Consider the following 16606-nt stretch of genomic DNA (forward strand, 5'->3'; position numbering starts at 1 on the left):
TTGGTCCCTAATAATTGATTTACTGAATTATTTAGTCTCTCCATCCATTTTTCTATTAGTCAACTATTAATAAAGCAGTCAAAGGTCTAAAATGAATGTGAAATTTCAAAAAAAAAAGCTCCCATATTAAAAATGAAACTTTTTATTTTTTATATTTAAAAACAATTTTCAAACAAAATATTTTTTGTAATTTTTTGAAAAAAATTGAAAGAAAATTTATTAATGGAGGCTATTTTTAGAATATCACATGCATTTTAGAGTTTTGACTACTTTTTTAAATGCTTGTCTAATAGAAAAGTGGATGGAAGGACTAAATATTTTCCTAAATCAAGTTTTAGGGAACAATTAATTCAATTTTCAAACAGCAGAGACCTACTAGTAATTGTGACCCAATCTCTCTCCAGGGACAAATAAACCCTTAAATTTTGATAACATAGTCAATGGCACTAGCAAATCAGCTACCCTCACATGTAAATAATTAGCTTTAACTTCAATCTCTTAATTTTCCAGGTCGATAATAATAATAATAATAATAATAATAATAATAATAATAATAATAATAATAATAATAATAACTGGATTGGTAGATGAAATGATGAATCAGTCTGTTGACTTATTCACCTGGTTGAAATCAGTCAGGTTGATTTGGTAAAAAAGCAATCAAATAGTGCCTTTAAACAATTAATATTTTGGTGGTTTTATAGGGAAAAAATGAAAAACTAAAAATAATAATAAATTAAAAAAATGGTATGGACCAAAAATATCTAAGATGGTCAATAAAAAAAAAACACACACACACACAACCATGCACACACACGCACGCGCACTAGTTTAGACCAAAAATATTTAAGCTGGTCCTCAATTAGGAAATGAGAAAATGAAATGTAAAATGAACATCACATCAAGCCGGTTTGCAATATGGACAATGCTTCTATATTCTTGAAACAATTATCAACTTTTCAACACATCAACTATAAATACTGAAAAGGAATGACAAATATGAAGGAAGTGAATGATATCGAACAAAATTATCACATGCACCACGGTCCATAAGAACTGAAGAGATCCGTTGGAAGTGCAAATAACAATGTTGATTGCTTGGACTAAAAGAGCATTTTGCTACCATGCCATATTGTTCAAAACATAATCAACTATCAAAATATTAATGTAACTGAAGAAATGAATAATCAAGAAACAAGAAAAACTTACTTTCAAGATCTTCAATAAGAGCCTTTAGTTGTCTACACTCTTCACCTTGACGCTTCCTTTCTTCTGAAATATTTATAGAAAGGTCTAAGTGGAAGAATTAAATTTGGAAACACATTTTTAAATTCAAAACATGAAACAATAGAAAAATATCAAGGGTAACATTTTCCATTTTAACCTATATAATGTGCCTTATATACACAAACAAATTGTCAATTATATGGATAATTTTTCTCTTTTTTTAAAAAAAAAATCTGGTCACAAGCCACAACTTAAAGTAGATATATATAAGAAATAGAAGATTAAAAAAAATTAGAAATAACTGTTTACAACTTAAAATGAAAAAATTTGCATTGTAATTATATAAATAATAAATGATAGAAAGCAAGGGTGTCATAGCAGTCCATGTAGCATTGGTATAGGTCTCAAAAGGCACCTAAAAAATCAACTTTAGATTTTTAGAACAAGCAATCAAGATTCCAGGTATAGGACTAAGCAAAGAGCTAAAAACCAGTTCCTTATGCATCATTTCAATGAAGTTGAAAAGAAAAACCCAATACATCAAGGGCAATTTAAAACCTTCAAGAGCCACAATTCTTCCCTGTTGCATACTTATTTGATCAATTAGCAATCGCATTTGACTTGTACAATGGTTTTCTGATTCAACCTGTCAAAAACAAATGCCAATACATTAATAGAACTACTTCTCCAGCACATATTCTGAAGGTGCCATTGTAACACAGTTAATAGAAATGGGGATGGAATAATGAACCCATGAAGACAAAGAGAAAGCAATAAATTCATACGCAGATTAAGTAGTTACAAATATATATGCTTGTTCAAAACATATGAATGATCATTCTCAAGGAGATTCAACTTCTTTAATTCCTATGAAGTTTAAACTTTTATCACTGAGAAACGAAATCAGAAAAGAAAATCAGCTGAAATTAAGAAACACAACCCATCATCATTTAAACATCAACAACTAATTTAAACCAACCCAATATTCCCATTCCAGCTTATTTCGACTACCATCACAAAAATAATACCCATAATTCCAACAAAAAAAAAAAAACTATATCCATATCACTATTAAGAGAATTGAAGCAAAATTAAACAAAAATTTAGAGAGAAAAAGAAGTAAGCTATACGTACAGCAGCAGCGAGGCGATCTGCATACTCTGACTGTGTAGCGAAAAGCCGCATCTACAGAGAGAATTGCAGACAGAAACAAGTTAAAATTTCAATAATTTAACTCATATAGCACCCATTTTCTAAGCAAATCTCTTCGAAAACAGAGAGGCACCTGGATGTAGATGAATGCAAATGCGGCAGGAACGAGAAGGCATCGAAAATCGCAAGAGAATTTTGGCATTTTGTCAATCTATTTTCCTTTACTAAATTATCAATTTCAGAAATGCTTCATAGCTCAGCAAGAGAAAGGCAGAGAGCTATGCATCATTCAATTCTCATTCTATTTTATGTTTGCGAAAATTCCTATGACCTGAAGTTTACTGAGACTTGCTAAGATGCGCAGTCAGTCCCCATTTTTCCATTTTCGCTCTCCAAAATCAGTCGATGCGCCACCGTTTTATGCATTGTTGAGTGAAACATCTCACTCTATAAAACGGCGCCGTTGCAAAAGATATGCCCGTGCATTTTGAGTTCTGAAATCATCAAAAAATACAATGAAACCTTTGACGTCCCCCAAGATAGAAAAACAGAATCCTCTCTCTTCTTCTCCCTCGTGCATCCATTTCCATGTTCTATCTTTTGTGATGTTCTCTTTGTAAAGTTTAATCTCGTTTGCTTCTTCTTCTTCTTCTTTTTTGGAAGATAAACAGTAACATAAATCATGGGATTTGAAAACAAACAAGCATCATCATCCTCAAACGCCCTGAAAGCCCGGCCAACAGAAGACACGCCTCTCATAGGCAAGGACAAGCCTCTATCGTCCCAGTCCAAGACCTTTGCCAATGTCTTCATTGCCATCGTAGGCGCTGGCGTTCTTGGTCTTCCTTATGCTTTCAAACGCACCGGATGGATCATGAGCCTCATCATGCTCTTTTCTGTTGCCGCCTTGACCCACTACTGTATGATGCTTTTAGTCCACACACGGCGCAAGCTCCAATCTTTTTCTTCTGATTTCTCCAATATCAACTCTTTTGGCGATCTGGGTTTCACGGTTTGTGGTTCTATTGGGAGGTTAGTTGTGGATATCATGATTGTCTTGTCTCAGGCTGGATTTTGTGTTGGTTATTTAATTTTTATTGCAAATACTTTGGTGAATTTATTCAATTCATCATCGTCTCAGAGCTTAACTTCCCAAATCATGGGATTGTCTGCCAAGAGTTTTTACATATGGGGTTGTTTCCCGTTCCAATTGGTGTTAAATTCTGTTGCTACTTTGACCCATTTAGCACCTTTGAGTATATTTGCTGATATTGTTGATCTTGGTGCGATGGGTGTGGTCATGGTGGAGGATGTTTTGCTAATGATGAGAAACAGGCCGGAGGTAAGGGCTTTTGGGGGTACGTCTGTGTTTTTCTACGGGATGGGGGTGGCTGTTTACGCATTTGAAGGGATTGGTATGGTTTTGCCTATAGAGTCAGAAATGAAAGAGAAGGAAAAATTTGGGAGAACCGTAGGGTTAAGCATGGCCTTTATTTCATTGCTTTATGGATCTTTTGGTGTGCTGGGTTACTTTGCTTTTGGCGATGAAACTAAAGATATTATTACTGCTAACTTGGGTGCTGGACTGATTAGTAGTTTGGTTCAACTTGGTCTTTGTATTAATCTTTTTTTCACATTTCCCTTGATGATGAACCCAGTCTATGAGATAGCAGAGAGAAGGTTTTGGGGTGGGACATATTGTTTGTGGCTTAGATGGGTGTTGGTTTTAGCTGTGAGTTTGGTGGCCTTATTGGTGCCAAATTTTGCTGATTTCATGTCCTTGGTGGGAAGTAGTGTATGTTGTGGACTGGGATTTGTTTTGCCAGCTCTATTTCACCTGCTCGTATTTAAGGAAGAAATGGACTTAAAAGGATGGTGTATTGATGTGGGGATCTTGACTGTAGGTGTTGTTCTTGCAGTTTCAGGAACTTGGTATGCTCTTATGGAGATTTTCTCTGTTAAGGTATTGTAATATGTACTAGATTTAAGCATATCAATTGTGAATGCGTAGCAATAAGTATATGTCATCGCTTTATACTGTGGAAACATTGTGATTTGAGCTATCGCTGCAAAACTTCCTTAAAAATACTAAGATGAGAAGATATAGCTGTTTGATTGACAACAAGTTCGGAACTGTTACATTCCAAGAAAAGTTATTATTCGTGCTACTATCTTGTCATCTTTCGGTATCTCCCTTTGTTATTTAATTTATTGTTTCCTCAAATAAGTCGTTAAGAAGTTCTTCACTGGAAATCATTGTATTATTCTGACAAATTATAGTTAATAAATGATGGTGGCTAGAGCAACCAGGCTCTAGATATTTGTTAGTTTGTGCTGGTTGAGTACGATGGATTGTAATAAATACTGAACGGGGAATCCCACCCAAGAAGAACTAAACATACTACAAATGCATAATTTTATGAACATTATTGATGCATTACCATTGTCTCCATTATTTTCTATTTTGCTGTTGTCTTTGAGAGGCATTTTTTATGATAGATAAGTATGTGTGTGCGTATGTGTGTTTTTCTTATGCACTGTGTGCGTTAGATGTCGCATTTTTATGCTAAGCGTTGATTAGGGTGCTAATTATCTTATTGCATTGGCTTCGGCTTTTTGGAGCATGTCACTATTTTTAGATTTTACTAGTTAATATCTGCAAAATACAGGCTGCAAATTACAAGCATATTATGCTTGAAGGACTCGTCTTTCTCGTATGAATAGTAAGTAGAGTTAGGTGTAGAAAATGTGTTAAAAATTATGGATGCCAAAGTTTATGAGCTATTTCTAATGCCCTGCTTTCTATGGATACTACACTGCTGCAAGCTCCTATAATTGTTTGCATTGCACAAATGGAAGACTCTAATTGAATTTTGTGCTAATGTACTGCTACCATTTGGAGTTCCAAGTATTGCCTTTGGCCATATAATTATTGATCTCTGTGATGATTGATGATCTGCTGAAATCATAACTTTCAGATTTTTGATATTTGAGTTGTCACTAGCTTTTCCACAATGGACAGTCGTGATGCCATTTCTAAGAACAAGGAGCTAAACTTTATTTAGCAATATTTTATTAGTAGTTAACATTATTTAATTGCTTGTAATTGGATTTTTCTTTTAAAGATATCATAATTTATGTTATGTAACATCCAGCTGAGGAAATATGTAACATTATTTTTTTAAAAATAAAATTATAGTTGCCCTTAATGAGTTTGTTGGAGATTAATGCCACGCGTTCATAACATTGCATTTCCATTTCATTATTATTTCTATTAAAATCATCTTTCTCAATGTATGTGATCAAACAATCAATCAACCGTTAATCTCTAATTCTATTGTATAATCGATTTTTTACAAATTTTATAGCAGAAAATACATTCAATGGATGTAGTTGCAACAGGTAATATCAGTGTTAAAGTTATAACTTGTTAACTTCTAAATCTTTTTCATTTTTTCATAAGATCACTAATTTCTATCACATTTTTAAAACTCAAAATCAGACTTTATATCCCATGGTTAGAGATGCAAGTAATGCATAGGCGGTAATTAATATAAATTTTGCAGGATAATGACTTGGTTGGTTTATAGAGTAGTGTTTTGTAGTGATTTCTTGTAAGATATGATTGTGTTGTATATATCATTTCACTAATTAATTATTTCTTAGAATGACATATAATTTCAACTGTAAACCATAAGGTTCAAGCAAACAAAAGCACATAATATACAAATAAATACGTTAATTAATAATGCAGGTTTATTAGAAAGACCAGCAATTTCGGCTTCTTGATCATACTTGGGTTTAGGAGGATAAAGATTGTTAATTAATTGATAATCACTAATGAACTTTGGCAATGATATTGGAGTATTTAATTTCAAAATAATTCTAGAATTTAACATTCACCCAAAAAAAAATAAATAAAATAATTAATTATTAGTCCAGCTTGTTGGGTATATGTTCATGTGGAGAGCTAGTTATCTAATTGTCTGAAATTGAAAGAATTTGTTCGTGGAAAGGTTTGTTATTAGGCCAGCATAAAATTGAAGAGAAAGATGGTATGGCTCCTTACTACAGCTTAGTATTCACTTGTTGATTAGGGATGTACAGTTTCGATTCAGTTTGGTATCTATATAGAAACTGAAATCAAACTGAAATTTTGATACGGTTCTAATTCGATTTTTTATTATTTCGATTCTGGTTCGATATAATTCTCGATTTTTCAGTTTTGATTCAGTTTTTGATTTTTTGTTCTTAAAATAGTTTTATGTGATTATTTTCTTAAAAAGTTATAATTGAATTAGCGTTTAAATTTTAAATTTAGTTGTTAATATATAATATATCATACAATATATCTTTTAGTTATTTTTAAATTATATAATATTTAACTATAAGGTACATATATAATTTGAATTAAGTATATTATAAAATATAATGGCATAAGTATATTATAAACATTTTAACTATATTTAACAATAAGATATAAATATAATTAAGAATATATATATTGAAAGTATATAATACGTTTAAAAAAAATATATAAATTAGGTTCTCGGTTCAATATGATTTTAACTCAATTTTGGTATGGTTTCTATTCAGTTCTTAGTGAAAAATCAAAATTGAACCAAATTATCAAAATAATATTAGTTTGGTATGGTTTCTATAGTTTCAGTACGGTTCCTATATGTTTAATATGGTTCTTCAATTCAATTCAGTTCTCAATAACCGTGCACAACCCTATTATTGACTTTATAATTATTGATTTAAGGGCTTGAAAAATTATAAATATTAGTAATATTAATTTATTGATAAATGCTTAACATAGAAATATTGTTTAACAAGTTCAATTAAGCAACGATTTTAAACAGTGGTGAACTATTGAAAAGTTGAGCTTCATACTTAAGATATAATTAATTGGAGATGGCATCGGGTTGAATAGAGGAAGGGATCGTTTTTTTCTATTTCTGTCCTACTGAGAATTAGGATTATGGTGAAACTTTCTATCACAACCAATTTATGGATCAGATGTGGCTAGAACTTGGGTCAGCATAAGGCCGCTGAAACTCGTAGTAAGCCTAACAATTTCTAATTCATTCATAAAGTCCATTAAGATAGCCCAATTTTAAGAAAATAAACAGACAGAGTTTGGCCATAAATTAGACTATCCAACGTAGAGCATTAATTCGACCTGTAAACAAATAATATAAAAAATATGGGGAGCTAAACTCACCTTCACAATTCTCAAATCACATATATCAATATTTGGGAGCTCAGCTCCCTCTATCATCAATAATAAACATCTTATACATCCATGCAATCTCACATAATTAATTTTACAACTCCAAAACGAAGTTATTATAACCCAAATAAAAATATAAGTATTGGTCCATGCGGAATTCTAGATTTAAATAAAAAACAATAAAAGTAATCCGTGGCATACTGCTGCCAGTCTTTTCTCATCTATCAAATTCAACTGATCTAACCTTGATTGAACCCATTCTGTTTCATCTAGTTTTGCCTCTTTTAAAACCCTTAAAGAAGGAATCTCCACCTCTATTGGAAAAACAACTTCCATCCTGTAGACCAGCGAATATGGAGTTGCCCCGGTCGATGTTCGTACCGTAGTTTGATAAGCATGAAGGGCAAAGAGAAGTATATCATGCCAATCTTTATAAATGACTGTCATTTTTCTGATTATCCTCTTGAGATTTTTATTGGCAGCTTCTACAGCTCCATTCATCTGGGGTCGATATGGCGATGAATTGAGATGTCGTATCTTGTACTGATCACACAACTTTTGAATCTTCAGACCATTTAGATTCTTGGCATTATCAGTGACAATCTCTCCAGGAAGACCATATCGGCAAATAACATTATTGTTGAGGAATTTCATAAAGGTGTTTTGAGTGATGTGAGCACATGAAGTAGCTTCAACCCATTTAGTAAAGTAGTTGATGGCCACTAAAATGAATCTGTGCCCATTGGATGCTTTTGGATTAATCAGATCGATCACATCGATACCCCACATTGCAAAAGGCCATGGTGAAATGAGATTGTAGAGCTAATGAGGCGAGACATTTATCTTATTAGCATAAATTTGGCATTTGTGACATCTCCGGAAGTCCTCAATGCAATCCTTTTTCAAAGTGGTCCAGAAGTAACCCCGCCTTAAGATCTACTTTTCCATCATATACCCATTGCTATGAGTAGCACAGTTCCCTTCATGGGTTTCAAATAGAATTCTCCTGGCTTCTTTGGCACTTACACATCTCAATAACTCACCATTGAAGCTTCTCTTGTACAAGATTTCTCCACTGGGGAAGTATCCCATTGCTAATCTTCTGATCATTTTCCTTTCGTTTCTGCTTTCCCCAGGAGGATATTCCCTATTTTGATGTTAACCTGGACATCATGATACTAGGGTTTGCCATCTGTTTCTTCTTCGATCATAAAGCAGTACGCTGGCTCACTTCTTGCTTTGATTTGTAATAACTGCGTTACTTTCCCTTCCTCCATCTGAGTCATCGCAACTAGTGTAGCTAAGGCATCAACAAATTGGTTCTCATCCCCGCTCAGGTGAGTGAAAGAAATCTTTTCAAATTCCTTGATTAGTTCAAGGAGATATTTTTGATACGGGACCAGTTTTGGGTCTTTAGTTTGCCATTCCCCTTTGACTTGGTAAATGATCAGAGTTGAATCCTCATACACCTCTAATTTCTTTATCTTCATTTCAATGGCCGCCTGTAAGCCACTCACACAGGCTTCATACTCTGCTACATTGTTTGTGCAGCCGAACCTCAACTTAATAGTTATTGGGAAATGTTTCTCATCTGGGGCAACAAGCACTGCTCTGATCCCATTACCGGCTAAATTGACAGCTTCATCAAAATACATTTCCCATACATCATTTGGACCCTCAGCATCATCACCCACTGCATTAATATATTTGTAACATCCCCACTGTACGTATTATGTACGTTCTATTGCTCCAGTGGCCAAATAACAATCCAGGCAAGTCAAGATGTCTGGAACTACACTTCGGTGATAGTGAACAGATATATAATGATGAAATAAATAATAATAAAATACAAGAAAAATCAAAGAAAAATGAAAGAGAGAAAATGTGACTAAGTTAAACGAGCCAAACCCGTAGCGATGGGTGACCGCACCGGGAAGTTACGGTGAGGATCGTTGACTAACCCTGGACATGGGGAACCCCGAGAAATATTTTTGGGACATAATTAAAGGTTTACTGAGGTGTAATTGACATTGAAAATGTCTAAGAAAAATTAGAAAGTTAGTATAAACGAAAAATAAAAATTAAAGAAATCGGCGGTACAAGGAGTAAATCGGTGTTACCGAAAAAGTCTGAACTTGACCCGAAGAGGGGCATTTTGGTCAATTGACACCTAGAGTTGACTTTTGACTTAAATGTCCATGAAAAATAAGTGGTATTATATTTTAAAAATCCCATGAAAAATGAAATTCAAGATAACATGTAATTTAAGGGAATTGGAGGGCATAATTGCAATTAAAGGAAATCATGAATTAATGTAATTTTTAATTGTGATTAGTGGGGCATTAGTGGAGTATATAAGGACCACTAGGACAAATTTTTCCACTATTCATCTTCTTCCTCATTATTCTTCTTTGTCGAATTGAAATTTCTCCAAACTTCATCCATGGCCGCCCCATATACAAGCCTTCATGCACCATTGATCAAGCCATGATTCCATGAAAGTATCTTCATTAAACTTGGTCTACACATCATGGGCAGCATGTAGGAAGCAAGAAAGAGGAGTTTTGGTGAAGTTTAATCAAGCCCAAGTTGAGGTTAGTGCTTAATCTCCCCCATTTTCTTTCATTAGATCTTGTTTTGAGCTTTGGGTGAGTTGATTTGTGAAGAAATTGAGTAAATTAATGTATATTTGGTGAGCCCTTCATTTTGGCAGCCAAGACATTCATGGGATTTTGATGTGTTTAAATGATGTAGATGAGTTTAAAGATGATGTTTGATATGGGTATATGTATGGGAAGTGATAGGACTTGAATTGATTGAAATTGAGAAATTTAAATTATGGTTTGAAACAATTATTGGAGATTTGTGTTGTTGCTTCATTTTGGGCAGCCATGAACCCTTGTTGAGCTTGAGTTATTTTTTTCTTCTAATGAATGAAAATGAAGGTTGATTAATTCAAATGAAAGTTGTAGTAAGCTTGTATTTAAGTATGTGCATGTAGTGTTTAAATTAAGGGTGTGAAATGGAACCTTGATGCCTTGAGCAAACTGCCATGTTTGGCAGCCCCTAATAGCATGAATTTGTGTGTGAACATGTGATTATTAATGGTATATGCTAATGTTAAATTGTGGGCAGCAAGTGTAAGTGACATTGAAGTATGAATATGTTGAAGTGTATGTGTAATATTGACATTGAAGTATGTTGAATTTTGGTGGAAGTGAATGTTGAACTTAATAATGAATTGTGTGCATTGAGCACTTGAACATTCTGCCCAGAATTGTTGCTGGAATTGTGTACAATAGATGTATGGAAGTGTTGTTGATTGAATATTGTAGTAATGAGGAGGAAAAGGAACATTAAATTGGGAGTGTATGAGCTTTGTGCAGGTTGTGTATTGAAGGCAGCACCTAAATGAGGCCATAAGTGCCAAACTATGAACCCAATTGGTTTGAGGCCAGTATGGGGTGAAACTAGACACCAAATAGGCCAACTTTCATGTAGAAATGTTGCCAAAATTCTGCCTAGAAACTGACCTTAAAAAGTGACCAAATCCGGATTAGTGCATTTAAGGCCTGAAAACTGACCATTTGGGCAGCAGTTAGTGTTTAGGCCATAACTCACTCAAAACAGGTCCAATTGACTTGAAATTTTTACCATGGTTAGTTTAGACATAGATCTACAATTCATATGAAGACACCAAAGCCCAGAAATGGCCAGGACTAAGTCAAATAGCTTGCACAAGTTCAGGTACCAAAACTGCCAGAACTAAAATTGACCAAATTTTGCACTAAAGGTGCAATCTGTCCAACTTTAGTAAATTGACCATATCTTAGTCTATACAACTCAGAATGACATGAAATTTTGCACAGATTGCAATAAGACATAGAGCTACAATTCTTATGAAGACACAAAAACCCAGAAATGGCCAGAACCAAGTCAAATGGCTTGCACAAGTTCGGGTACAAAAACTGTCGAACCAAAAGTGACCTAAAATTGACCAAATTTTGCACTAAAGGTGCAATCTGTCCAGCATTGGTAAATTGACCATATCTTGGTCTACACAACTTAGAATGACCTGAAATTTTGCCCCGCGTGCAATAAGACATAGACCTACAAGTTTATAGTTTGGACCGAAACCGAAAAACCGAGGGAACTAGGTCGTCCGGCTAGGTCAAAATGGTACACCGAAATTAGGTAAATTGCAATAAAATGCAATACACTTGGAAATGAAATTGGTAACATATACCAACACTAAAGGGCTATAAAATGTGACATATTGGTAACATTAGAATTGACTCACGTAGAGTGCATCAAGGGTCAACATTATAGGTTGACTAATGAAATGAATTGAAGGGAATAGTACCAAGAGAAATAGGACTTTAAGCTAGACAAATCTAGCACACAAAAATTGAGAAATTGACCAAATTTTGCACCAAAAGTGCAATCTGTCCAATTTTAGTAAATTGACCATAACTTGGTCTATACAACTCGGAATGACCTGAACTTTTGCCCCGCGTGCAATGAGACATAGAGCTACAATTTTGCTTCTTTGACCAGAAGCTAAAAACCAAGAGAAATAGGACTTTAAGCTAGACCAATCTAGCACACAAAAATTGAGAATTTGACATTTACATACAATGATGCTTGAAGCAATTTGGCAATGAATGCCAACTTGTAAAAAAGGGTAAATTGCACTATATTGGCAGCATATTGAAATGAAAATTGTGACATGTTGATACTAGAATCAACTTATCCATGATGTATAAAAAGGTCAATATTTTCATTGACCAGTGAATTGTATAATGACTAGTAAACCCTGAAAATAAAGAAATAAATATTTAATCTTGTAATATACCCTAGTTTGCCTAGTTGACTAGTTTGGATAGGTTGGCATGCCATTAGGATTCTGACAGCTGTTCTATAAATGACTTTACGTCATACTGTGTTCTATGGCTTATTATGCCATACTATGATTTTAATAGCCTGTGGCTATACAGTTTGTGTTATTATACTCAGCTTGATGTCTGATTGATTATATGGCTTTTTAGCCACACTGTTTGCACACTGGGAGATACTTTGTGACCGATGGTGTGACGGCCCGAGGTACTAGGTACCCAGTGCTAGTATATCCGTTTATCCAGTCTGGTCAGTGTATAGGCTATATGGGCAGTCATTTAAAACATTATTCAATTTAGGAAGCTAAGTTAAGTTAAGTATAATGAAATTTCAGTACAATTAAATTAAGTATTGAATGAATGAGTAAAAGAAATTAGCAAAATAAACATAATAAAAATATAAATTGCAGAGCCGTAGAGACTTGAAATACAATACAGTTAGAATAATTTATATACTGGCTAGTATTACTGAAAAGTTACAAATTAAGCACTTCCAAAGAGGAACAGACTAGTATATAAGATCGTTGATACTAGAAATACCATACCAAATTAAATTGATTCCTGGATATTCGAAATGATGATTTATTTCTTTCTTTACTTGTATATATTATTTCTTGTTATATTATTGCACCACTAAGCAGAAATGCTTAGCGCGATGGAATTGCTTCCTCGCGCAGGTACTGAAGGTAAAACCAGTATGCAGAAGTGTTAGAAGAGTTCAAGATTGTCACCTCCTCAGCAATGCATGTAGATAGGGCTCATATTTATACATGTTATGTATTTTGTTCATTCTAAGTATAATGTAAATTATTTGTACATCCTGTACTTGACAAATTTATGTAATTAGTTGGCAAATTATGCAAAATAATAAAATGTAAGAATTTTGATATATGAGTTAAGTATCTGATCATGATGATTCTGATTGAGATTGAGTATGAAAAATTTTGAGACTGATTCTGAGTTGTGAATTTGAGTATATATTGAAATTGTTTTTGGCAGGTTCAGAAGAACTGTTAGTCCAAATTATTGCCAGCACTCTGCTGGATTATCATTGAAATTTTTTAATTTTTCAAATTAGTCAGATTTTGATAAAAGTAAAAAATAGCCTAAACCTCAGATAAAGTTTTTGAACAAGTAAATCTATAACTATAATGAAATCAGATAAGATCAGGTGCTCCGGCACGCCGTGTAGCACGTCTTGCTCGCCTACACTGTAGACGGGTGTGGGGTGTTACAATATTCATCTGGGAATTCAAAATCTAGGGCCTCGTAATCATTAATTGGGTTTTCAGCTAGGAGATCAGTTATCACACCCTTTTACTGCCTTTCTTGTCATATAGACTATGTCATATTGGGAAAGTATGACTTGCCATTTTGCTAATCTCCCTGGTATGAAAGGACTTTTAAATACATACTTGATTGGATCCATTCTGGAGATGAGCCATGTTTTATGATTCAATATGTAATGTTTGAGTCGATTTGCTATCCAAGCCAATGCACAATAGGTTTTTTCCAGGAATGATTATCTCGATTTGTAGTCATTAAATTTCTTGCTCAAATAGTAAATGGCCCTTTCTTTCCTTCCTGGTGTCATCATGTTGTCCCAGAATGCAACCCATCAAGCTTTGCTAAACTGCCATGTACAGAATTAATGGCCTACCCATCACTGGAGGAACCAATATTGGTGGATTTGATAAGTACTACTTAATTCTTTCAAAAGCTTCTTGACAAGCTTGATTCCAGTTGGCGGTATTATTCTTCTAAGTAACTTGAAAATGGGTTCAGCTTTGGCAATGCGATTAGAGATGAATCTTAAAATGTAGTTCAACTTTCCCAGGAAATGAAGCACATCCCTTTCCATCTTTGGGGAAGGCATCTCTTGGATGGCTCGAATTTTGTCTAGATTTGTCTAGATCCACCTCTATTCCTTTCTCACTTACTATGAATCCTAACAGCTTTCCTGATCTTGCCCCAAACACATATTTAGTTGGGTTCAGGTTCAACTGATATTTTCTGAGCCTTTCGAATACTTTTCTTAATACCCGTACATGGCTTTCGGTCCCTCTAGATTTAATGATCATGTCATCCACATAAACATCTACTTCTTTATGCATCATGTCATGGAATAATGTGACCATGGCACATTGGTAAGTAGCCCCTGCATTCTTAAGCCCAAAGGGCATCACCCGGTAACAAAAGACTCCCCACTGGGTGATAAAAGCAGTCTTTTCTTTGTCATCATTGTCCATTAAAATCTAATTATACCCTGAGGCTTTGTCAATACATGAGCATCTCCCCAATCCTGCAGCATTGTCTACTAGTACATCCTGCAGCATTGCCTTATTGAGATCCCTGTAGTAAACACATACCCTTACTTTGCCATCTTTCTTGATTACGGGTACAACATTAGCTACCCATTCTGGGTATTTTACCACTTTTAGGAATCCAACATCGCATTGCTTTTTAATTTCATCCCTGACCTTGAACAGTGTGTCAGGGTTCATTCTCCTCAATTTTTATTTAACTAGGACTGTTCCAGGAATCAAAGGAATCTTATGCGTGACTATCTGAGGGTCCAGTCCTGGCATATCATCATAGCCTCAAGCGAACAGGTCAATGAATTCCTTTAACAATTGAATCATGTCTTCTAATTCTTTATTATTCACGATTCTAAGTTCCTTTTTATTTTCCTCTATCCTTAAATTTAAGGTACTCATTTCATCTTCACAGGGTATTAGAGTGGGTTCATCTATTTTTCCTTACTCTTTCACAGGCTCTTTTTTAGGATCACTTGTGTTGATGGCAATTATGGGACTCTCAAAGTTACCATAAGGGATTTCAAAGTTGATTGGATTATTATGGCTGGGTTGGTCAATGGTCTTGAAGAAATGAAAATGGATTATATTAAAGATTGGATTTTAACAATGAACTTTTAAAAGAAAATATTAGACACAGAGCTTGGGAAAATGCACTATTAATTTGTTAATTGTTTAATCATAAGAAGAGGTCCATTTACAGAATTACACTTGATACCATGGACAAAGTAAGTATTGGTAACAAAATGTACTTTACTCGAAATAAAGCATAGGGATATCCTCAGCTTCCCAATTATCAAGCTCTTATTCCTCAGTGGTTGGTGAGATCAGTATTTCATACATGGAATCTAGGTGCAGGAAATTGATAGATGACTCCGAGGGAGATTCTCCATCCTCTTCTTCTAAGTTCTCAATGATTGGTCTGGTAAAAACGTCTTAGATTTTTGGAACGCTTTTCCTCATTTCGAGAGATCTGTCGAACCTCTAATCCCTGAGTATGTTCCTCATCCGGAACCTTCTATCAGTCACAGCATCTTCATCATATCCCAACCCTGAGCGACCATTTCTCTAAGCGGCTGACACGGGTACGACAATTCCTTGCAGGGTGGCACCTTATCCCTTGCTGTCACACCTTACCCCTCCGTAAGGCATAACATGATCCCGTAGAATACTTAATGAATTACCGAACTTCACCTACCGATAACTCATTAAGTACCCTACAAGGGATTTTAAAACAATTTTCTTACATTTTGGAAGTGGTGAGCATTTTGGTAGGAATTAAAAACCATTTATTCAAGTTTAAATACTAGTAAAAATTTTTGTCCATTTTAATTTTCCGCAATTTCTATAAAAATTTTGACAGAGTTTCCTCTGTATTTTGAGAAAACCGTTCTTCAAATACCTGTAAAAAGCACTTCTAAAAATTTTTCTCAACCACAACTTTAATTTCACAATCAAACTCTATCAATTTCAACAATTCCACAATCATTTCATTTGAGAGAAAACAATTTATATACATCCTTACAAAATTCACATCAAAAGAAATACAAACTAAATTTTATTACAAACTTCATACAAATTTTGTACAAGCTGCTCAAGACCCATTTACATGTCCATACCTTTATATGCAATACATACATCAAAATAAATATTCTGAGCAGGTATAAATTATGCAAGACTTCAAGATGATAGCTCCTCACACCTCAGCAGCTCAGTCTGCTGCTCTTCTAGTCTCTGTATCTGCGACAGCAATAGAAGCTATCGCTGAGTACTAGGACTCA

At 34.4% G+C, this 16606-nt stretch overlaps 3 protein-coding genes across 4 annotated transcripts in view; 1 reads left to right on the plus strand and 2 right to left on the minus strand.

Moving 5' to 3' along the window:
- Positions 1-2768, minus strand: part of LOC110672196 (alpha-1,3-mannosyl-glycoprotein 2-beta-N-acetylglucosaminyltransferase) — a 47923-nt gene extending 45155 nt beyond the window's left edge. The window contains exons 1-4 of one of the 2 annotated variants that reach the window (XM_021834911.2): positions 2513-2768; positions 2362-2412; positions 1786-1873; positions 1210-1272 (exon numbers count right to left, since the gene is read on the minus strand). In XM_021834911.2, the coding sequence (XP_021690603.1) occupies positions 1210-1272; positions 1786-1873; positions 2362-2412; positions 2513-2581 (271 nt within the window). In that variant the 5' untranslated portion in view covers positions 2582-2768. The remainder of the gene's footprint in view (positions 1-1209; positions 1273-1785; positions 1874-2361; positions 2413-2512) is intronic. The other variant, XM_058148571.1, reaches the window with a different exon arrangement.
- An 87-nt stretch (positions 2769-2855) lies between these two features.
- On the plus strand, positions 2856-4819 carry LOC110672197 (amino acid transporter AVT3B). The gene has a single exon (XM_021834912.2). It carries the CDS (start codon positions 3062-3064, stop codon positions 4349-4351), a length of 1290 nt encoding a protein of 429 aa, XP_021690604.1. The 5' UTR covers positions 2856-3061; the 3' UTR covers positions 4352-4819.
- Positions 4820-7537: 2718 nt separating this feature from the next.
- Positions 7538-14386, minus strand: LOC131180654 (uncharacterized). The gene is made up of 4 exons (XM_058148004.1): positions 14212-14386; positions 8878-9308; positions 8105-8437; positions 7538-7564 (listed from the first exon to the last, which is right to left on the minus strand). Exons 1-4 carry the CDS (start codon positions 14384-14386, stop codon positions 7538-7540), a joined length of 966 nt encoding a protein of 321 aa, XP_058003987.1.
- Between the last annotated feature and the right edge of the window lie 2220 nt (positions 14387-16606).

This window comes from Hevea brasiliensis, chromosome 6, assembly GCF_030052815.1.
Source record: "Hevea brasiliensis isolate MT/VB/25A 57/8 chromosome 6, ASM3005281v1, whole genome shotgun sequence".
Taxonomy (NCBI): Eukaryota; Viridiplantae; Streptophyta; class Magnoliopsida; order Malpighiales; family Euphorbiaceae; genus Hevea; species Hevea brasiliensis.